General features: G+C 44.6%; 1 protein-coding gene across 3 annotated transcripts in view; it reads left to right on the forward strand.

Annotated features, from left to right (window-relative positions):
• The window catches only part of OSBPL10 (oxysterol binding protein like 10), a 261,251-nt gene that overhangs the window by 212,504 nt on the left and 24,586 nt on the right, over positions 1-24,161 (forward strand). For all 3 annotated transcript variants that reach the window (XM_074312716.1, XM_019727744.2, XM_019727745.2), the window contains one exon: positions 20,436-20,585. In XM_074312716.1, the coding sequence (XP_074168817.1) occupies positions 20,436-20,585 (150 nt within the window). The remainder of the gene's footprint in view (positions 1-20,435; positions 20,586-24,161) is intronic.

Genomic DNA, 24,161 nt, shown 5'->3' on the forward strand with positions numbered 1-24,161 from the left:
CAGCCAGCTAAGTGAACACTAGCTGTCACATGTGTCACCTCCTTATGTCACATGTGGCTTTTTTTGTTGGCCACGGTAATCTCAGCAAATGATCTCATCATGAATAAGGATAAGAAGACTGGTGGAAATGCAGCCACATGGAGGAAAAGGAAATCATAGCTTTTGCAGATATGAAATTAAACATATTTAAGAACAGTGTATTGATCCTTAAAACCATGGACGTGTTCTTCAAATTGCCCCAAATCTCTCTTAACATTTAACTCGATTTCATCAGAATTTCTTTCCTTTAAAAAGAATAAGAAATATATATAACTTTTTGAGAGTTACTTTGAAATTAATATTATAAGAATATCAAATCTCAACTCCTTACAGTGAATGTGTAATGTTTAACCCATTTTATGATTTGAAAAGGGTTTTATGTGTTACTCTGGAAATGGACCTTCACCGTGAATGACATTATTTTTTGTAAAATGTGTTTCAGGTTCCAAATACCTTCTCAGTGGCTCTTGTACTGCAATGCAGGGCCAACATGTAGCTCTGGCTTTAAAAAAGCCATATATTATGTAATTTAGGGAGACGATGCCTTCTTTGTGGGGGGAATGTGAAGTTTTCCTATAGTGGACTGGTACCAATTTCGTGTACTGACTTGAAGAAAGAGATGGCAACAGGAGGAAGGGACTACTTTTACATTTACCTGACTTTTTTATCCTATTGTGTTGAATTTTTAGAGCTCAAAACTTTATTTAGAATGGGATGTTACACAGAAATGCCCATAATGAGAAAATACCCACTCGTATTAGGTATTGCTCTATGAGATCAGTGGTTCTTACCCAGGTGAGTGGAAACTCCTCATGCTCTGCAGAAGTGAGAGACAGATGTCATCACGATTACTTCCTGAGCCTTGCCAGACAGGCTTCATAAAGAGCAGAATGCCCACCTCACAAAAGCAAGCTTTTGGTTTATATCCTTTTAGAACGCAGATTCCTTGACGAAGCAACGATAGAACATAAGGTAGAAAATAATAAAGACAGTGAGAGATGCTGGTTTAGATAATTTGGCTGTTGATATGAGTAAACATTTTTCAAAGTTCCAGGGGCATTTTGGGGAGGTCGAGTTCCGTGATTGCATTTCTAGCATCATAGGGACAAAGCTAATGTTCTCTTCTTCTCTTGAGCATTGTAGTGCAGAGTAGGTATCAGTTTAAGTTGTCTCTTGATGGGGAGGGTTAGCACGATGTCTCTCTAGGGTCCCCACTAGGGTGGCTGACAGAGCAGTTTGAACCTGAGCTCTTTCACTTATTGCCTGTAAGTAGTGAGACCGTGGGCATGTGAATTCTCAATGGTAATGATCAGAGCAATTTCCTGTTGGAAATGTTATGAGAATTAGACGAGAACAGGGATTTTCTGTTTTCAGCTCAGTGCCTGGCACCTAGTAGGTAGTCAGTATTAAGTAAGTCCTAATTCAAATTGTTCTTTGACCTATCTATCTTATCCTTGTAGGTAGGTCTGAAGTATGTTGAGAAACCCCAAAGAGCATTTGCTTTTCTGCTATTCTGGGTTCCTGATGTGAGAGTCATTTCTCTTTTGTTAGTCTTCCAAAAGAGTAGTCTGAGTGTAAATGATGACCAATAAATTTATTTGTATGATGGGGCTTTCATTAATACCTTACTCAAATATGGCTTCTCCAGATGTAGCTAACTTAGTCATCGAGGCAGTTTTGTTGCTGGTATCTTGTCTCAGTTCTCTCTGAGGAAGTCCTAAAAATCAGCCAGCCAGTTGGCAGTGTGGGCCTAGGTCATTGGGCATCTGTAAGGTGGGACGTCCAGGTGGCCTGATTTTCACAGCACACCCCAGGTTTGCCCACAAGAGGAAATCCGGGATGCAGAGAAATAAAGGAACTATAGGTAGGTTGTATTAGTTTCTTATTGCTGCTGTAACAAATTGCCACAAAATTAACAGCTTAAAACAACACAAATTTATCATCTTACAGTTCTGGAGATTAGAAGTCTGACATAGGTGTCAGTGGGCTGAAAGCAAGGTGTTGGCAGGACTGTATTCCTTTCTGCAGACTGTAGGGGAGAATCCATTTCCTTGGCTTTTCCAGCTTCTAGAGGCTGCCTGCATTCCTTGGCTTGTGACCCCCTTTATCTTCAGTCCCAGGAACATTGTATCTCTTTGACCCTGTTTCCATAGTCATAATTCCCTCTGCTTTTCTGTCTACCTTCCTCTTCCACTTTTATGGATCCTTGTGGTTACATTGGGCTCACCCAGATAATCCAGGATAATCTTACTAATTTAAGATCAGCTGATTAGCAACCTTAATACCCCCTGCCATGTAACCTAACATAGTTGCCGTCCTGGGTATTGACTGAAAGAGGAATATGTCTCTGTGAGTCCTCAAATGATGTTGGGGATTTTTGAGTGAGTGAGTGGGTGCTGGGATTGTGTCTCATGAGACCAAAGAGTGGAAACACGGACCCAGGAGAGGCAAAGGGTTTTAAAAAGAGGATAGTTTATTGAAAGCAAAGAGTCAGAGCTCCCGAGTGGGAGGGGTTCTGAAGGGGGGTGCCCAGTGACTGAGGCAAAAGCTCTTTTATACCTTCCCTTGCCTGTTTGGGGAAGGGGAGCTGTTTGAAGAACGGAACAGGCGCCTTCTAATGAAATTCATCTACCAGATTTGTTCTGCTTGCCAATCCTGAAGGAATTAGCAAAATAACCCACTCTTCTCTATCAGATCCGCTCCATTTGTCAGGCCAAAACGAATTTCATGATTAACCTCAAGGCCTTGTTACATTATGTCCTGGAGCGAAGGAGCGATTTCAAAATCTGGAGTTTTAGGATATGGCTGTCTGTGTTTATTCCCCCAGGGACCTCCCTGTCTGCCTAGGGACATGCTAACTAACCTGTCTCATTAGGACTTGGGCATCTTTGGGCCATTATTCAGACTACGAAAGCAGGTGAGTTGGTTGGCATTCACCAAATACATTAGATATATGATGGAAATAAAACTGGACTTGAAAATAGAGCAAATCCTTAAATTACTTCCTCTGAGGAAAGTAGTTACCTCGGCCCGCTGTGTTATTGATTGGGAGAAAAGTAACTAGCTTTGCTTTTTGTACACAGTAAAACTTTTTCCAACTTACTTTTCCCAGTCTGTCACTGCTCGTCCCTTCACCTCCTCCCACTGCCTTCTAAGGGCCTCAGAATTAAACCAGACATGAAACCGTGAAGTCACCTTTGACAGTTCATACAATTCATAGCTTGGCAGTGGGAGGAAGAGGACTTTAAAAATTATTGTGAAACAACATAATTGTTGCATAGAAAATATAGCATAGGATTTCTAGGAAGTCAGAAGTAAAGGTCCACTATTTCAAGTATTCCAGGTGATGTTACCTCCTTCAAGGGGTAGTGTGTGTCTTCTGTGGCGTTTACTTGCACAGCATATCTATATTTGTATTTGTATTTATATTTATATAAATATCCATATATTTTATTTTTTTTACAACAATGGAATCACACTATAAATAATGTATGTAAAATGTGGCTTTTTAATTTTTAATTTAACAATGTATCTTAGGTATCTTCTCATGTCAGCATGTGGAGATGGTTTCCATTCCTTTTAACAGTGGCAAAGCATTCAACTCTATGAATATATGGTAATTCATGGAATCATATACCTTAACTTGTTTAATCTGTAATTTATTTAACCAGGCCCTATGAGAGACATTTAGGTTGTTCAATTTTTCTTTTACAAATAGTGCTCTACACATATTTTGCACACTTAGACAAATATATCTGATTTAGGGAAACTGTCTAGCAGTGGAATTTAAGTGGAATTCAGTTAACAAATGTGGACATTTAAAATTTGCTAAATATTACCAAATTGCCTGCAAGACAGCCAAATTTATGTTCCCACAGAATGTGTGAGGGCTGCTATTCTCCTGTACCTTTGCCATTAGGAATGAGTATCTCATTCCTATTTCCTGACCAATTTTGGTGGTTTTATTTTTTTTAGAAGAAAAATGATATCTTAATTTCTATTTTTATAATTATGACTGAAGGGAAGAATATGTTTCACATATTTCTTGCCATTTGTTTTGTTTTCTTGTTTTTAATGTCTTATTCATAGCCTTTGCACATTTTACAATTCAGTTGGACTTTCTAATTAATGTTTTATAAAAACTATTTTTGTATCAAGTCAGTGAGTTCTGCATAATGTAGAGCAAGTGTTTTTCCCACTTCTTCAGTGCACTTTTAGAGGTAAGAAGTGATGGACAACAATCATGGTTACAGTCACCACTGTGAAATCTGTTATCATTAAGTATCCCTTAACGTCAATGGGTTTGAGAGTCCGACTCCCCTGACATCCTTTCATAACTTAGCATTAGTTTCAAATGAGGCTCCAGAATGTTGTGTGTTGCTGTCGAGGACCACCCACAGGGGTAAGCCACCATGATGCCCTGTTTGTGTTGGCTGTTTTGTAGGGGGAGGTACAGCAGCTATGGAAATATACAAGAACAAATACGTACAGTTATCCTTTCTGGAAACGTCGTCTAGCAAGAATCAAACAGTACTCTCGTTAAGAGCATTGGCTATGTGGAGTGCTTGTTTTCTCTGCCCTCACCTTCTCCCTGGTCTGTCTTCTTGCTATGAAGTAGATGTCAAAATGTGTAGAGACTCCTTCAGTGGTGGTTCTGGTTTGGACCCACCCTCTCCATCCAGGGTCTGATGTTGCTGGGTTTAGAGGCAGTTTAATGCAGGATACTTACCAAGTTGAAAAACCAACCAAACAAACCCAATAGTATTATTTGTCAAAAATAAAGCACTTAATGTCAGAAGTTTTTTGTAGTTCTAAAGATGCTGGATTATGGATGGCATGATAAAATATTCAGTTAAATATTAATTTCAAATAAAGTATTACATAGTATGGGTTATTTTTAAACTTGCATGAGGGGTATATTTCATGGTCATGCTTTATGAATGGGATGAAGATTTACTGTTCCAGGAGTAGCATATTTGTCAAAATGTCTACCCAAATGACAGAAAACCTAGCTTCGAGAGTAATCGTAGGGCTATGTTATACAAAAACAGAAATTCTGTGCCTCAGAGTGATTTAAAAAACAAAACAAAACAACTCAATATTTAGAAGCATGTAAGTCCTACCTGAGTATATTTACACCTTAAAATTCACTCTCTTCTTTTTGTGCTAAATATAATAATCCCACAGTTCTGATTATTAATAGTGCTCACCACACAGTGTTCACATTACCCTAAGATGATTACAGATCTCACATATTTCCCCTCGAAGTTTTCACTGAATGAAGCATTTGAGAGTGCGGCAAAGCCGAGTATGATAATGTGACAGTTTTTAAAGTAGAAGACATAGTAAGCCTCATTTAGATTTTATGGCAGTGGAATAATATGAAAAAAAATATGAATTGCTGCAATTACCCTCTTAGAATCTTGAGTATCAATTCACATTTGAATAAAAGTACAGGGAAACCTTCTTTTAATATCCTCTGTCACAGTGGCTAGAAAAATGGACACACATAATGCAAATTAAAAAGCAGAGAAAATGCCTGCTGTTGGAACCAAAAAGTATTGAGTGGGATTTAGAGGTTGTAGCTGTAATAGGGCCTTATTGGTGCTTCCACATCATAAAATTAAAAGGTGTAGTGTTTTAGTTTTTGGTTTATTTCTTTTTTATTTGCCAAACCCTAGCGCCTGTTTTCTCCCAGATACTGTCCCCTCGGTTTGTTAATATTTACAGATCAGTACATTATAGATCTATGCCAGCACCCTTTTTAAGAAAAGCGAAAAGTCTAAAATTGCCTGAGCTGTGGGTTGTCTCTAAAATTCCTAGCTTTTGATCTGCTGTGGTGTACTAAGTCAGCGGATCTTTTGAGAGTCAAGAGATGCTAATCCAGAAACTTTAACTCTTGAAGTGAAATAGCATAGATTGGCCTGATTTTGGTCCTTCGGAGGCTGGGAAGAGACTGTGTCTGAATCGATAGGTGCCTGGCACACAGGAAGTCGTCAGTGAATGTGTGTTCTGTGTATCCCGGAGAGAACATTATCTGCAGCAGAGTGTTAATGCACTGTGCTTTCTCCATTATTCATGATGCAATCCCTTTTTAGCCTGCAAAGAACAGTAAGTGCCTCTTGCTTCCAATGACTTGTAAATCAAAATCATTCTGTGGTTTGCAGTGCTACTGTTTATTTCCTCTGTGTTATTGTACCCTCCCCAAATTTCCGTTGGTGAGAATCAGTTGGGAATTTCCAAGGAAGAGGCATAAATGATTAAAATAGACAGATAAAATTCGAAGTCGGAATTAAATGACCATCTGGTGCAGCCAGTGATGAAAATACAATCACCCTCTTCCAATCAAGGTTTATCGCTTTCTGATTCTGTTTTAGGGTCATCGGGTGAAATTTCTAGAACCTGGTCTAATGTTGAGAAATCCAATTTTCTCATTCAACTTGTGACTACACAAGCCTTTAAGAAAAGTTGTCTATTTGTCTGTGTTTGGATTTCCCTAGGATCTAAGGCAGTGCCAGGTCTATACTGGGCTCTCAGGATTGGGCATAGAGAATCAGAAACAGCTAGTAACATGTCTCCTGCTATAGTGTTTCCTGGGTGCCAGGTCTCTAGCACACCTGCTGCTTTTCTCTGTTGTTCCTCGCAGACCCTGTGGCCTGTGGTCATTAGAGAAGCATGTCTCAAATGCTAGCCTGCAACAGAGTCACCTGGCGGGCTTGATAAAGCGCAGGTTCTGCAGGGGGTAGGGGAAGCAATGGGGAGTTGTTCAGTGGGTACAGAGTTTGTTTTACAAGATGAAAAAGTTCTAGAGATCTGCTATACAGCAATGTGAATATAGTTAATGCTGTTGAACTGTACACTTAAAAATAATTAAAAGGCAAAAAAAATTTAATTGGATATAGTGATACATTTATCATAACTCATGGGATTATACATTAAGGTAGGTACACGGCAACCTATTTAAATGATACTTCAATTGAAAAATAAAAGCGAACAAAGAAACATACACAGGTCTGGGCCCCTATCCCCAGAGTTTCCGAATCCATCAGTCTGGGACGAGGTCCTAGACTCTGCATTTCTCTCAAATTCCCTACCTGAGGGGGCAGGTCTGGGACCACATGTTAGGTAGGCCTGATTCAGAACTGCTCTGCATACTCTCATTGCTGTGCCTCTTTCTTCCCGTCCCTACCTTAGAGTTCAAGCCCATGACTGTGCATCATTGGTGGAAAAAGCAAGACAGGGTAGCCATTAGTGGCATCGAGTTTAGAATCTGAAAAAAAAAATCACTAAATGTGGTGCCATCAAATTTAGTTTCATTGTGTTTACTTTCTGAATAAAGGCATTTTCCATCTGCAGAATCAGAAGAAATCCACCACCCGGCACAAGGCATAAATCAATAATAATTTAAACTGTGGATCTGGAAAGCCGGAATTCTATTCTTGGCGCGTATCAGTGGTTACAATAGAAGCAATCATAGGTGGTAGTAGAATTCCTTTGTAAGTTTTTAGGCACAGAATCATTTTATGGCTATTAGAGACCCCAAATACATCCTTCCTTTATCATTTTGTTTCTGAGGTGAAGGTGCTTATAAAATTATTTTGTGCTTCATTAGGAATTTTAGATTTTCAAAGTGAGCTATTCTCACTGAGCTTTATCTTACCAAGACGTTAAGAAAAGAAAGGCACGGCAGTAACCGGCAAGCGACCCCAATGAAGCAAGCTTTCATTGGGATTTTAGAGAAGGGAGGGCTTGCTCCTGCCCAGGGTCATTAGACCCTGCCTCATGGCATCGGTGCTGTTTTTGCAAAGACACGACGCATGCTAGAATGTGAAGAAAGGAATTGGAAAGACATTAAAAGCGGAGAGTCCATATCGTCCAATATAACTTGCTGCGATGATGAAAATGTTTTCTTGGTACACTTACCCATATGGTAGCCAGTAGACATGTGTGGCTACTGGGTACTTAAATTGTGGCTAGTGCCATTGAGAAACTGAATTTTGGGTTTTATTTAGTTTTAATTGATTTAAATAGCTCCACGTGGCCAGTGGCCACTGCATTGGGCAATACCAACCTAGAGGGTAGCACGAGGATGCTGTCGTCCGTATAGACTGGGGGCCGAGGTGAGGCGCAGGAGGGAAAGGGAGAAGGGGCCAGGCTGAAGAAAGCCTTCCATGTTGGGCTAAGTGAGGGGAGAGTTTTCTCTGGGCCACGGGACAGCATTGAAGACCTTTGAACAGAGAAGTGTCTGGGGAAGAACATTCTAGAGGTGTGAGACAAGACAAAGCGTAAGAGGAAGAGTCCAGAGAAGAAAGGTAATCCAGGAAGTGTTGGGCTCATACGATGATGTGCCTCAGGCCTGGGATGTGATAAAGGAGACAAGGAAAGAAAGGGATGTGGACCACAAGGGTGCCCAGCAGTTGGGGTGCTGAGGACGTGTAAGGCAGCCTGCAGGCCTCGAGCCTGGCTGACGAGGAGAATGGTGAGCAAAAGAGAGAAGTCAGGATGCTGGTGGGACCCTTTTAAGGTGTGAGTGGATCTGAGAGGAGGGGGAGGTAAGATTATAAAAGCTTTTCTCCCAGACAAATGGAACCTGTCCATATGAATCTTCCTGGCTGTTTTATATTGCCCATGGTTTACTAAGATAATTCCATCTGCAGACATTTTTGGCTAGGCAGGTTTGCTTCTGGCTCTGCCTGCTGCCTTCAGTACTTTTTTTTTTTTCTTATCTGCCTGCTACCGCTGCGATTCCTGGGCCCTTGCGATAGCTCACTGTTTGGTCTCACAGGTGGGAACCCCAAATCAAATCACTGTCTGTCCAGCAAGGTTCCAGGTTCCAGGAGGACTGAGGCCATGTCATACACCATCTGTATTCCTCTACTCTGCCCAACACAGAGCCTAGCACGTCTCCTTACTTAGTAAAGGAAAAGGAGGGACATGGCACATTCTACTGCCACCTCCCTAGTGCCTGCCTGGCCGTTTCCCTCACACCAGCCATTGCTGCAGGAGTCTTGCAGAATGGTCCTCAGTGCCCCATCGCCCCTGCCTGCAGTCACACCGCTGGTTCATTAACCATTCATCCCCTCGGGGCCTGGCTTCTATGCTTCAGCCTCTTAGAAATCTTCAGCGATCCCTCATTTCCAGAGGGCAAGCCAAGTGTTTGTTTACTCATCCCACTAATATGTCAGTGTCAGGTACTGTTTTCGTTGCTAGAGACACAATAGTGACTAGAACACAGTCCTGGTACTTGGGAGCTGACATTCCACAGGGGGTGATATGAAAAATCAGTCTATCATAAATACGCTGGAGAGTGGTCAGTGCTGAGAGAAGTGGAGGTAGGGAGGAGCGAACAGTGACAGAAACGGGGGGAGGTGATGCCTTGAGATGGTGGCCAGGAAGTCGCTCTGGTCAGGTGATAACTAAATAAATATCTGGGTGAAGTGAGGGAGTGAGCCATGCACAGAGGAACAGACGGTGGCTGGTGGGGGATGAGTGAACAAGGGAGGGAGTGTGGTGGGAAGCAAGATGAGAGAAGGAATGGGGCCGCATGGGCCACAGAAAGGACTTTGAAATGTCTTGTGAATGAAGTGGGGAGGGTTTGGAGCATGGGCGTTACGTGATCTGCTTTATGATTTACGATGCCTTTGTGGCCACGGTGAGGAGACAGACTGTAATTAAGTGAGAGAGGACGGGGGCTTGTGCCTTTCAGGGTGGTGCAGGTGGTGAGGAGCCATCAGATCTGGATGTAATTGGCAGGGTTTGCTGCTGGATATGATGTGGGGTAGAGCATGAGCAGGAGCGTGACGTCAGGGACGGTGCCAAGGTTTTGGCTGAGTGACTGGAAAAGCGAAGTTGTCATTTCCTGAGATGGAGAGGGTCGCATTTTGGAGGTGTGAACCGAAAGGTCTGTTTGGGGGCATATGAAATTTGATATGCCTACTAGTGTGTTAGTTTTCTATTCCTGCTGTAACAAATGATCACAGACTTACTGGTTTAACACAACACATATTTATATCTAACAGTTCTGTAGGTCATATGTCCGACATAGTTCTCACTGGGCTAAAATCAAGGTGTTGGCAGGGCTGCCTTCCTTTCTGGAGGCTCTAGGGGAGAATCCATTTCCTTACCTTTCCCAGCCTCTAGAGGCTGCCTGCTTGCTGTGGCTTATGACCCCCTTCCCGCCTCTCCAAAGCCAGCCATGTTGTGTCTCTCTGACCACACTTCTATCTCCTTCTGACCACAGCCAAGAGTCTCTAATTTTAGGGATTTGTGTGATTGTATTGGATCCATTGGGCAGTCCAGGATACTTTCCCCATCTCAAGACCCTTAACTGAATCACATCTTGTGTCATGTAAAGTGCCAGATTCATAGGTCCCCAGGATTAGGACCTGGAAATCTCTGGGCATCTGTTACTCCGCCTGCCACAGATAACTCAGGGGTCAGTGGTGAATAGGCAGCTGGATGCACAAAGCTGAAGTTCAGGAGAGAAGGCTGAATTTGAAGTAGAAATTTAGAAGTCACCAGTGTATAAATGGCTTAAAGCCATGGCACGCGGTGGGCTCTCCAAGGGAGTGAGTCTAGTCAGAAGGTCAAAGCCGCATAACGTCTGGCCTCAGCCAGACGTCCCTGACCATCGCGTCACTCCTTCTTTTGGGAGGTCCCTTTCTTTCCTTGGCTGCCCTAAGTACTGCTCTGTGGTAAGACCCAGCTCAGGGCCTGTCCCTGAGCACTCCTTTCTGGTTACCCAGGCCATGACCTTCTTCTGTCCTTGTTTGACTTTGTATCCTATGCCCTTTTATTTGTTTTTATTTTAATAACAGTTTTATTGATATGTAATTGACATGCCATACAATTCACCAATTTAAAGTGTACCGTTCCATGGATTTTGGTATATTCGCAGATATGTGCCACTGTCACCACAATTTTAGAACGTTTTCATTAACTCAAAAAAGAAACCTCATGCTTTTCAGCTGTCACCCCGACTCCACCCATCCTCCCAGTCCCTTCCAACCACCAGTCTCCTTTCTGTCTCTCTAGATGTGCCTCTTCTGGATGTCTCATTTCAGTGGAATCATATAAATGTGGTCTTTTGTGATTGGCTGTCCTTTTAATTTTAAATCAGGATTTTTGTCCTTGTACATTCAAGTTTTCCCCACTTTTCTTTAGTTTTATTTATTCATTCCTTTAAAAAAATTTGATTGAGCCCCTCTTATGAAAAACCAGCCTTTTTGTTGGGAGTCTAGAAATGAAAGCCTGAATTAGAGATTCCTGTCATCCAAGGAGTTTTGATTAGGGTAAGTTGACAGCTACATGGCCACCACTGTCCACTCCTGAGCTCCTGGCTGCTATTACCAATTGATCTCGGCATTCTTTCTCCTGGAGCCTGGAAGTGGCTTCTAAGTCCCTGCAACCCAGGACCGTAAGTAACCAGCCCCGATAATCAGTGTTCCTCTACCAAAAGAGACTTGACATTCTTGCTCCAGTGGGCAAGCAGAAGTGCAGTTGCATAGATACAATTTGCTAAGTGCCAGGTTGGGTGTGTACGGAGTGCAGAGGGATTCCTTATTAGGATGGAGGTACTAGCTCTGCCCAATGCGGTTGAACTGTCTCGTATGATAAGCTGGAACTCACCAATTCCACCCAGGGCTGGGAGGAAGAAAGATCTGTGGACTTCTCAAGCAGATTGCTAGCTTGGCGAATGCAGAGGCCGCGTCTTAAGCACCCTTATATCTAATGTGCCAACTATGGGTGTTCAGGGCGACTGGGATAACTCTCTCAGGCCTGGTGCCTGCTTACCACTCAACCCACCCTAAAGGAGGGCTTTTATGTCTTAAACCATTGCTATTCCTCTTACCAGAGGACTGGAAGGCTAGAATGGGTCTCGAAGGAGTTTCTTCCCTATGTTTCTGGGGCCTTCTAGAGAACTTGGGTCGTGTGGATGGCAGGCCCACTGGTCCTGTCACTCCAGACAACAGCTGGTGTTCTGGGGCCGGACGATGGAATGCATTCTCCAGTTCACTGCCTACTGCTTTGTGTTTGTCTCGAGTGGCTCCCAGATCTGCATGTGACCCTTGGCTGAGATTTTTGTTCAGAGATTTCTATGAATCCCTTCCTGGGGCAGCCCCAGATCTGGGAAGTGATGCTACTTCAAGGTCCAGGCCATGGACTCTTTGGGGGGCCTGGACCTTTGCAGCCCCAGAGCCCTCAGTGCCCTCATTTCTGGGCAGGGCCTGTGAAAGGAGTTTGGGCCACATCGCACAGCTTCCAGAGGGGCGCCGCCAGAGAGGAGGGGAAGGGCACAGCAGGAGCTTGTTGGTACTTTAGCAGGGACCTAGATGAGCACGCCCACAGGTACGCTCGCCTGCCCAGTGTGGAAGCCATGCCCTCCTGAGAGCAGTGGCTTTGTACTGTGCATTTGCTCTGTGCCCAGCACTGGGCTCAGTGCTGTCTGTGCTTTGTCTTTAGGCCTCTAAAGACAAAGCACAGAGGTGTGGGTGGTACCATCTCCATTTCACAGATGAAGAGACGGGGCCTGACAGGTGGGAGGTAGTGGATTCGGGATTTAGAGCCAGGGCTGTCTCTCTGCAGCCAAAGCTCAGAACTCTCCCTTTTATGTGTCGCTGCCTCCCCAAAGCTCTGGGCATTGCGTTCTCCATTTTTGTGGCCTCTTTCTTTTCCTTCTTGAGACTTATCCCAGGGCTAGCACGCTTCTTGTGGATTTGGAAATGTGACCTGTGCAACACCAGAATGAGGCCGTGATGGCCTATGCCCCTCAGCCTGACCCAGCTTCACTTTCTGAGTCTTGCTGAGCCCTGGCCAGGCTATTGAGTCAGTGCTGGATTTGGTTTGAAAGTGCCAGACTTTTGCTAATGGAAATAATGTCATAAAGCATGTAGGCCCATCCTGTTTGCTCCCTTCCCTTTATTCCTGGCTGCAGGCTGATGCCAGAGGGGCTTAAACGTACGGTTTGTGGGCTCTTGATTCCTGCATGCTGGTGGCCAGCACTCTCATTGGTATGTGTCCGAAGCCCCAACGGCGTTTGCTGCTGCTGCTTCCTTTTCTTTTTGGTACTTTCTTTAGATTTTCTTTGCTTCTTCTCAATTCCCTTTTCTTTTCTTTGCTTTCATTTAAAAAATGGCTTCCAAGCAGATATGTGGAAATCAGAAAGAGATGGATGCTGCTGTTTCCAGGAATGCTCCCCTCGAATGTTTTTAAAGGAGCCCCTTTTGAATCCTCTTGGTATAATTGTTCCTGATTATCTTAACTGATTATGAATGCCCCCCACTCTCTCCCCTCCCCAGAAGTGACTTCCTTCTCCCTTCCAGGGTGTATTTTATTTAAAATTAACCTTTCTGCAGGTCGGCCCCTTTGCTCAGGAAGAGCATCTGTCCTTCCAGTCTATGAGAGCCAAATGTGGCAAATGTGTGTGTATGTGTGGTTAGAGCAAGAAAGCCAGCACATCCACTGGGAGGCGGCAGAGCATTGTGATGTCACTGGCAACCAACTCAGCATCTCCAAAATGGCAGCTGGGCCCAGCCTGCTGTGTGGACATGCTTATACTTGAACCTGTCAAGGATAAGAGCCAACATCTCCATTGGATCCCCCCCCACACACAGTGGCCTCATTGTACCTACCTCCAAATGGCAAGATAAAGTTCTCTACATATGGTGGTGGCCTTCAAGGCACAGTTGGTAACCTGGCTTTGGACGTGGCTTCATGTAGAAGATAGTACATGTGAGGAGCCTTCAACAGCTGCCCTGCGTCAGGGCCGAGGGGCATCAGCTGGGCAAGACACCAGCCGAAGACATGTGTTTGACATCAAGCGCTTTGGCATGACAGCTGAGCAGAGGAGAGCATCCACCCAGTGGACGGTGAGACCTTCCACCCAGCGCAATGGCCTCCTGTTGGGGAATTAGAGACGTGCACAAAAGAAACTCTTCCGGAGGAGAAATCCCACTTGTGTGAAGCATGGAAAGGACAGTAGGTCGCTAGGAGCAGCCACTTTATACTCATATGACAACATTTTATGTCTGTGTGTTTCCTCAGGGGAAATAATTTCTCCAAGCATGTGACAGGGTGTTCCCTGCACTTGATAGTCATGCGATAAAAACTTCTTATTGGGGGATGAGTGGAATTTGCTGGACTGCTGGCCATCATTGTACACCCCAGGCTATGCTGATGTCACTGACGTATGTACAGAGTTGGGCTGGCTCTCCGAATGCAGCTCTGCCGGTTTTCAGGACCTTGGGCTGTTAGATGGGGCTTCTTAGGATGTAAAATATTACTAATGTGAAGGCACACTCTGAGGATCAAGTAATGATTGTGATAGTTTGATTAAATATGCTGTGAACATTGACATGAAAAAAAATGAGGAGAGATAAATGGGAATAAACCCTTGGTTTTGTGGATTCCGTGACTGTCACTGTCATCAACATCATAACGCCATTATCATTAGAACCGAAAAAAAAAAAAAATGATTCAGTAGTTGGTCCCTGGGAACTTGAACCTCTTAGACACTCAGACTTCTTGCTTTTCTTCCAGTATTCACTGCATTTCTTTATTTGTCCCCTTTGTCTGTCTTCCATTTACCTAGTCTTCCAATCTCTCTGGACCCCTAACCTCTCTCCATGTTTCACCTTCACATTCCTATGTTTTCTAGAACTTGTTTTCTGGCAAACCAACTTCTATTGACTCTTGTCCCCTAGTGATCAGAAGCGGGCTTGGCCTGCTGGCCGTTATTGCATGCGGGCGCATGTTCTGTGTAGTGATGGAATTGAGAAGTTGTATAAGAGGTCACACCATTCCCTGTTACTCCTTTGCCTGCTGCTGTATATCCTGACATTTCTCTCATTTGAGGATATCTGAGGCTGGGGCACCGCCCACCTGTCTGTGTTCCTCTGAATACCAGATATTCTTTTTTTTTTATTGCAGTTTTTGCCATTTTTTTTTAACCTTTTAAACAGCAGTTACTTTTTTTTTTATTTTTTATTTTTTATTTTTTATTTTTTAGATTTTATTGGGAAAAGGGAACAGAACTTTATTGGGGAACAGTGTGTACTTCCAGGACTTTTTTCCAAGTCAAGTTGTTGTCCTTTCAATCTTAGTTGTGGAGGGTGCCGTTCAGCTTCAAGTTGTTGTCCTTTCAGTCTTAGTTGTGGAGGGTAATGTTCAGCTTCAAGTTGTTGTCCTTTCAGTCTCAGTTGTGGAGGGTGCAGCTCAGCTCCAGGTCCAGTTGCCGTTGTTAGTTGCAGGTGCACAGCCCACCATCCCTTGCGAGAGTCGAACCGGCAGCCTTGTGGTTGAGAGGACGCATTCCAACCAACTGAGCCTTCTAGGAGCTCAGCGGCAGCTCAGCTCAAGGTGCTGTGTTCAATTTTAGTTGCAGGGGGCGCTGCCCACCATCCCTTGGAGGGACTCGAGGAATTGAACTGGCAACCTTGTGGTTGAGAGCCCGCACTCCAACCAACAACTGAGCCATCCGGGAGGCAGCTCAGCTCAAGTTGCAGTGTTCAATCTTAGTTGCAGGGGGCGGAGCCCACCATCCCCTGTGGGACTCGAGGAATTGAACTGGCAACCTTGTGGTTAAGAGCCCACTGGCCCATGTGGGAATCGAACCGGCAGCCTTCAGAGTTAGGAGCATGGAGCTCTAACCGCCTGAGCTACCGGGGCCGTCCCCCAGATATTTTTGACATGGTTGGGTTCCCCCATTTTGCTGTGGGTTTCCAGGCAATACCTAGACAGTGTTTGGTACTTGTCATTTCAATACCGAGGTTCTTTGGTCTGACTCAGTTTACCCCGTGCCTCTGTGCCAAGGTAACAGTGTGAGGGGGATAGATGCCAGGCTTTGAAATGATTGAGCTGCAGTATGCTCGCTGTTGGAAGAAAATTTGATGTTCGTGGGTAGCTGGCTTTATTTTCTGTCCTTGGTCAGGTAGATTTTCAGGATAGTTGCAGATCCCTTGAACTCAGCTTGTTATGTTTTTCTCTTAAAGATATTGTCTATTCAAGAATACATCTTCCAGGATGCTTATTTACTTGGGCGGAAGATGGCTGTAGGAACCCACTTAATCCTTGCGAGAGTAGACCCCTCACATCTGCATGTCTGTGATTTAAGGGCTCTGGCATGAATTGCTCCCTGTTCAACAGAGAAAAAGCTTCTGCAAAGGCTGGGTAATGCAACCACATAGGCCTCTCTCACGATGCCTCCAGTTAAGTAAGGATTTGGCCCTTTGAGTTCAGACGCTAGGTGATTAGACATTTACAAATAAAGAGGACGTTAGTAGGCCAAATTCCTTATGTTGCTCCTAGCTCTCTGAGTAGCAGGTCTTAGTTAAGAAAAGAAGAGAGATCTTTGGGAAGAAAGAAGGATGGGTTGAATGTGCACTGTTGAAGGAAGGGAAAATGGGAAAGAGGTGCTGGGAAGGGGTGGAGCTTTGCAGTGAGGCCTGCGATAAGGAAATGAACGGACTCTGAAGATAAATGTCTGTTCATGGTTTTTTCCTGAAACTGACCCAAACTACAGTTAAATTACATATGTGTATTGAATAAAATACCTAGATTGGAATTACAGTCTTGCTTGGAATTTGCACTGGTATTGAAGAATTAAGACTTTTGTTAAAAAGAAGAGACGAAAGCAAAGTTGAGTGTTCCCCCAACAGTGATGTCCACCTAAGGGAGACTGTTGAACACAGGTCACAGTTTTGCTTCTAGCTTTGGTCTCGTGCATGTGCCATTCCCTACTGGATAAGAAGTAGAGTTCTGTGGTTCAAGACAGGGCCACATCTGCAGGTGCTGTGACCATCTGATTAGACCACTTCCCACCCTGAGAGCCCATCTCTTTTACGTGACCTCAGACCCTTTGGTTGTTGAGAGGCCTGAGGTTAGCCCAGGGACAGAGACCCTTCTACGAATCCAATGAAGGCATGGACCCTCGCTCCAGAAAAATGCCCAAATACAGTTTTTATATAAAATGTTGAGGATGGTGGTAGATATCTTAAGGAGTGTCCATAGGGCCCAGATTAAGAAACCTTGTTCTGGCACATAGGTGACTGCTGAGCCACCAACGAGTGTCCCTAAACCCCAGCCTGCCATGTGGCTGTTTCCTGTCCATCAAATGTACTTGTCCTCCCCTCCCCCCACCCTTTGCTAATAGGCATGAGTCACTTGATTTGTACAGCCCTCGATGCCCTGAAGTGTTCACGTGGTAGAAATATTGAGTCATAAGTTTTGGTTTTATTAACAACCTCATTATTCCAGAGCCTGCTTCTCCTGTAAATGTATTTTAACTCCGTTTTATCTTCAAGTTTGCGTACATTTTTATGGCTGGGCTAGCTCATTTGCAAAGATCTCTAGGGGATGGGGTATTTGAATATTCCCCTTACTTAAGTCTTACGAACTTCCTCAGCATTATAAAACCACTTCTCATTTTCAGCTTTCTTCTGAAATGGAGAAACACTGTTCTGCCATCTCGAGACAGATGTCATTGCTTTACAAGCAGAAGTCCATAGGGACGAGAGGGGCCCCCAGGAGAGAAGCAGACCCCTATGAGAGGGCGGGGGAGAATGTGGATGGGCCAGAATATGGAGAACAGACTTCTAGCCAGCGACCATTATCACTGTTTTGGATTTCACATCAGAGTAGTAGAATCAACAAACCCCTGACCCTAAGGGTAGGTTTTCTGCCTTTAAAACTCCATCAAAGCCTGGCTATTCAAATCCTCCATTTCTTGCAGTGCTTGCTAACAGTAGGTGTTTTGTGGAGGTCAACAGATTTGTGTTTCCGTTGCCAGTTCACATCTTTCAAACTGAGTTGACTGGTCAAATAGTCTCACCTTTGTATCCAAGCACCCTCATTTTGGATCCAAAACAGAGGATAGTCTCACCTTTCTGCAAACGGACTGAGTCCCAGAGCGGGTGGAATTGTGGGTGTCCTTTAAGATGTTCACTAACAATGTGATGAGTGAAACTAGTTTTTTTCTTCTTCTTTTTTTTAACCCTGATTATTTACTTGAGGTTGGGTAGGAGAATTTTTTTGCAAATCATACCGTAAGAAAAGGGCAAGTTCTCAGAAGCTGTGGGAGACAGCAATATTGCTGGATCTTTGTTTAAGCTTAGGGCAGAGTCTGCTAAGGATGTGAGCCAATGAGGCGGATGTGTGTCAGGCTGCCCATGGCCTTTCTTCCCTTGGCAGGACTTCCGGGCCCCCAGGAGCTCTGGCCACAAGTCCCCTGGAGTGAGTCAGCTTCTGGGGCCTGTGCCCCCGCTTTTATTCTCTTTGCTGGAGCCAGTGTCTCTGACAGTGATCAACAGACACAGTGGGAAGAGCTGGAGCAGTTTACGTGCACATTAATGTGTGTTCTTAGTATTGTGTGGCAGGATCTTACTGACGGCGTCCTGGCTACTGGAATCAGGGACAAGCTGGGTTTAATTTTCAAGTAAGGCAGACAGCAGAAGGAGGTGGTGATCCCAGGTGGTCTGTAAACACGTTGCACTGAGTGTGGCAGTGAGTGAGAAGGATGGTGATTACCCTGTGCATTGGCTTGTGGGCAAATGCGAAATCACATTTTCAGAAGAATCATTCTTTGCTTCGGAAAGCTTATGGCTGCCTCACTTGAGCTATTGATTTGTTTAGTTTGCAGTGAGTACTCTGTGAGAACAACTAATTTCAAACAGGAATAATTGTACTCAAAATATAGCTAACTTTCCTGTTGAGATGCACCCCCTTGGGGATCTGATGGCTTGATTTGTTTTTGATTATCTTTTTTCCACCCAAAGCAAGATGCCCAGGCATTGCCCCCTCCTCCCCCAGCTGTCCTGGGTTGAGGGGAATTCTGCTGATACAAACTACTGACTACCGGGTCTCCACAAAGAAGTAGGCCAGCAGCACCTTTGCCACCGGAAGGGACTGTGTCTGAGTTCTCTGACCTGCCAGCGTGGAATCAGGGCAGCCCAGAGTCCCCAGACTTGCCTCTGGTTAGTCTTCTCTGGAACAGGATGGAGTCAGGCATCCTCCATTACTTCAGCATGTTCTAGTAAAGCAACTTGCCGATGATGTCAGATAACACACATTGCCATGAGGCCAGAGGACCAGGCACATGATGGAGGAAACGCAACTTTTAGCTGGGGGTGTCCCATGGGCATCACTGAGGCTTCCCTACTGTCTACCCAGAATTAGGGTTACTCAGAGAAGACTGAGAATAATTGGAGAAGTAGGTCTATGGAAAATGTCTCTTTCAATTGAAATTTTAAAAATGCCTACCCAAGGAGGGGAGTAGCACTGTTTCCCCTCTGGAGTACTGGTAAGGAATGGTTGGCACACGTATGTCAGGCCAGACAATTACAACCACCTCAATCACTAAGATAACCTTTGCTTATTGGAAGTGCCTTTAGATAAAATGAGATGATTCTGTCAGATAGGTTTATGAATTGTTCGTTTTTGCATGGACATTTGGGCAAGTCTGTATCCTTTTATATCTAACATCTTTGAGCTCTTGCATTTCATATGTTAAGTTCATTGTGTCTGATCTGTCATCGATAATTAGAAACAATTGTATAATGTTTTGTGCAGTGTTTTTGCTTCCATATGAACAAGCACTATAAGAACGTGGAATGGTGGGATGGGGTTACTTTTTTCCACAGAATTCTGAGGACAGCTTTGCACTGTAGCCAGAGTTCTTGATTCTTGAGTATTAAAACATTTTGTGCTCAGTCATTCCCTTTGCACATTTTGTTTGTTAACTTGCCTGTTTTCTATGTCATTGAAACATTGGAACCAAGCAATTGAATTAATAAACTTGCATTAAGGAAAGCAGTGTCTGTTGGCCAGCATGAATCTCAGCATATTATAAAATTTGAGTTGTTCCTTACATTTTCATTTTTGTCTCCCTCCCTAAATTAATGTCAACTCTGAGCCAGTTTTTACACTTGCTCTAGTGATATTAACTGATGTGAGGAGAAATGGTCTCCAAGTAAATTTTCCCGTAAATAAGGTAATTTCAGTCAGTCCCAAAGGGTATCTGACTTTTACTTAAAAATAGAAAAATTTATATAAAGTGTCCTGGGTTGTGCAAGTTAATAGGAAAATATTGTTTGAGAATAGTCAAGGTTAAGGGGGCTCATACTTGTGTGTTACAGTTTCTTAAAGGGCAGGAAACTTTGTTAGGGGAAGGCCTTAGACCAGAAGCTTAATGAGGAGAAGGTGGGTGAGAGGGTGGGTGCAGATGACCTGCACCCCAAAAAAGGGTCACCCTCCACCCCATGGCCAACAGGGCTGGTTTATAAAGAAACTCTTCCTGGGGCAGGATTGGGTTTCCTCTGGCATTGTTAATCATACGGGTTCATATGCTATGTTTATAACGTCTGCTGGACCAGCTGGTGATTTTTATTGATGATTTGTTTTAGCCAAACTCAGGCCCTGAACTGGATTTGTCCGAAGATGAAAGAAGCGACACTGAAGATAAGGAAGAGACAGAACTGGGCGTCATGGAGGATCAACGTAGTGTAATTCTTCATCTCATTTCACAGCTCAAACTTGGAATGGATTTGACCAAGGTAGGTTGGCATGTCCCCCTGGGTTTGTGGCCAATGGTTTGGGTGCTGTCTCTACCTCTAAGCCTTCCCTGCTCATATGTCTTTCCTTGTGGCGAGACTCGGAAAGCAGAGTGGGGAAGAGGTCAGAATTGCAGTCAAGAATGGCTGGCTACTCCAGGTATAATTCGAAACGATATTTTTACGTAAAGGCTCATCCTCAGAGCGTGAGCCTTGCATTTGATTTCCCGCTGGAGCTGTGACTCGATAAGGACAGAGAGATAATCAGAAGAAGCGTATGGGGTGATAAGGAAAATTCAAGATAGGATTTTTTGTTTGTTTCTTGCTGTGTCCTAGAGAAGGTTAAAAATGACCTACAGAGATAAGGCACTTTGGCCACAGAGAGAAAACAGGAGGAAGGAAAAAAGCAGAGTCAGGAGTGAGACCACGGCGCACACCTAGCCACGACCCACTGCTGGCTGTCGTTAGCTTTCACAGCTGGTTCCCGAAGGCAACCTTGCTGGTGAGGCAGTCTGTAAAGATACACACCCGCCAGTTGGTAGACGTGCAATCACGGTTCTTGGTGCTGTGCTCAGCCAGGATTCCTCCTGAGGGACCTCCCCCAGAGAACCTCATCCAGCGTCCTAACCACGGGTGGCAAGTCGTTGGGCCCATATCGACCCTCCCTCACTTCGAGTCACTGGCTTCATACTGGAGGCAAGCAGGAAAAGCGGTTTTGTGTGTAGCTGAAAGGTGGTATGGGGTCATTGGGGGCATTGCGGGGTGGTGGAGAGTGCCTGGACTTGGCTGTCCGGCCACCTGGGTTCCACATCCAGTCCTGACGCCTCCATGGACGGGCAGAGTGGGAATCGGAAGTTGTGTGTAGCCCAGTGCTGAACTCGTAGTCGGTGTGTCACCATTCTGATCCTTACAAAGGGTGGTGTGGTGGGCGGTGTGGGATGGCAGAGGAGCCTCTGTTGGGGAAGGAGAGACATGGCCTATGGGGAAGGTATGCTGCCAACAGAAGATCTAGATTCTGAGGGTCAGTTGGAAACATGTGGATGTCCTTCAGATGGTCAGAGCCCCTGAAGGGACAGCCTGTGGAAACTAGTGAGGGTACTTGGCTTGTTTGACACAGTGAAAGGTCTGGATCCCCCAAGTTCACCTCAGATTGGGGTGAAGGCCAGAGAAGAGAGAGGAAAGGGGTGGGTGGGGATGAGGGGTTCCTCAGAGAGGAAGATGACAGCATAGTAACTGACCATTTATAGGAGACAGAGGAGTTGGGAGTCTAAAGGATAACAGAAAAGCCTCTTCTTTGAAATGTTTTTATGTGTTTGGATATGAGGGTGTCTGATTTTCTGGGAGACCATACCATTTTAAACAAAAGACTGGGCCTACATTGACCGAGGACACCTGACCGAGAAAGTTCCTTAACTTTACCATTCTCTGCCCTCTGCTTGGGTCTTGCCAGCTCTGCACGCCAAGCTGTGGAGACTTGCTCTACATTATGCTGCTTTCTCTCCGTTTCAGCCTTCGAGTGCTGTAATTCTCATACCCTTTTTGCTAGAGACACCATTTTAAATGTTTGCCTTTTAAAAAGCCACCTCTTTTTTATTCTTGTGGATTGTGGAGACCGTACAGAGCGTGAGTTAAGATCTGGAGAATGGAATGTGGATAGCAATGTAACTAGTAGGATTTAAAATCTCATTTCCAAGCTGAGGGTCGTGACCCCTTTAGTAAGTTGTAAACGTTATTTAGTGGGTCAGATGACCATTTCTAAGAAGTGAAATACAGCAGAAAATATCAGAGTATATTGCACGTAAGACTCTTACTTTACCTCCCTGTATACCTGTGTACTGGGTCACAATTTAAAACAAATTCTCATTTACGCATATTAAAAAAGTATTTGTAAAACATTGATGTGGAATCATGAATGATTCAGGAGAGAGACTGTAACTGGAATTGTCCGGGTCAGATGTGGAGAAACACAAGAAAATACTCAGGGGTCTTATTATGGCAGGTCGAGTGTCTCAGAGACATCACATTATGCCTCTCTTGTTTTAAAATAAGTGAAATACTAAGAACTGCGAATCTCTTATTTATTATTAGTTTATTAGACTATGACTGCATTTCTGGAGCCACGGTCTATTCCTAAAAGAGCCAATGTTGGGTGTATCTCATATGTGAAAGAAAAACTGCTCTAGAGTACAGTTTATTCATTTATTTGCTGGGAAAAAAACTGCTATTCAAAGACCAAGGGGACATTTGACAAGCTGAAATACTCGTGAGAGGAAGTACACCTGTTATTTATCAGAAACCTTTTATTGTCTGCTAAGGTTTCTGAACTTCTGTTGCCCTGCATCATAAAAATGTTGATGAAATTCTGTCTTTCCTGATTGTCTCCTTCTCTCTTCTTGGCTCTTGCCCATTTCATTAAGTTAAGCTTGTACTAAACTGGCAATTGAAGAACATAGCCTGAATGGAGTGTCTGATGAGCAGGTACTGTAGAGCTAGAACATTCTTGGGTTCAAGGATGAAGCTCTGGTGTCTGTAAAACGAACGTGCTCCCCGTCTTTAGGAGGTGGCCGGTACTGATGCGTTCGCACGTCCCCAGCCTGACTGGGTGCCTGCGTTTTGCCTTCGGTCACTGTGGTCACTAGGCAGGGCAGTTTCATGGGCATGTGACTGACCAGAGGGTCACACAGCACCCTGTGCTCACAAAGCACCCCATGCTGGGTTTATGTTCTGCTGTCGCTGTCTTGAAATTCTTAATTTTGAACAAGAGTGCTTGCATGTTCATTTTTCCCGGGGCCCCACCAAGTGTGTGGCTGGCCCTGCCTCCAGAAGCACCCTCGTCTGCTCTCTTACCTCCGCTGTGGTTCCATAGCCCAGATTGCTGGTGAAAACCGCCACTAGATAGCTTGCTACATTTCCACACACTGTGGGTCACTTAGAAAGGAAAAGAAGAGAGAAAGGAGGAACCACAGAAAAATGGCGGGCCACAAAAGGGCTCTTTGAAGGAAGGGGCATTTAGGTCGTGCGTGAAGGATGAGTCGGCGTGAGCGGGAGAAATGGGAGGAAGGGCATTCCTGGCAAGGGAACAGCGTGGGCAAAGCCGGAGAGGGGAGCGCATGGTGGCTGGAGTGGAGCACGTGCTGGTGAGTAGCCCAGTTGAACCTGCAGTGAGTCGATGGGTCAGAACCTGCAGAGGCTTGTGGGCCATGTAGAGGAGGGTAAATTTGATACTGAGGGCGATGGGAAGGGGAAGCCTTTTGAGGTTTTGAAACAGGTGAGAAAAAAGATGTGGTATTCAGGAGACGCTGGGGTAGCTGCTGTGCCCGGTCCTGGGCTCCAGGGAGAGGACCCCACAGAATGCCATGTTGAGCTTAGAGGTTAATGACCATTTGTACCTAGTGTTCAGGGTATGAAAGGCAACAATGGTGATGCGTATGTGCAGCCTCCTAACGTGTTTACTGAGCGCTCCCCCTGCCAGTTACTGTTCTAGGCACTGGGGGTGCAGCAGGGGGCAAAACATTGAGAATCCACTTCCTTATGGTACTTGTGTGATAATAGAGGAAGAGAGAGAATAAACGAGAGAGA

Source organism: Rhinolophus sinicus, linkage group LG10, assembly GCF_036562045.2.
Source record: "Rhinolophus sinicus isolate RSC01 linkage group LG10, ASM3656204v1, whole genome shotgun sequence".
NCBI lineage: Eukaryota > Metazoa > Chordata > Mammalia > Chiroptera > Rhinolophidae > Rhinolophus > Rhinolophus sinicus.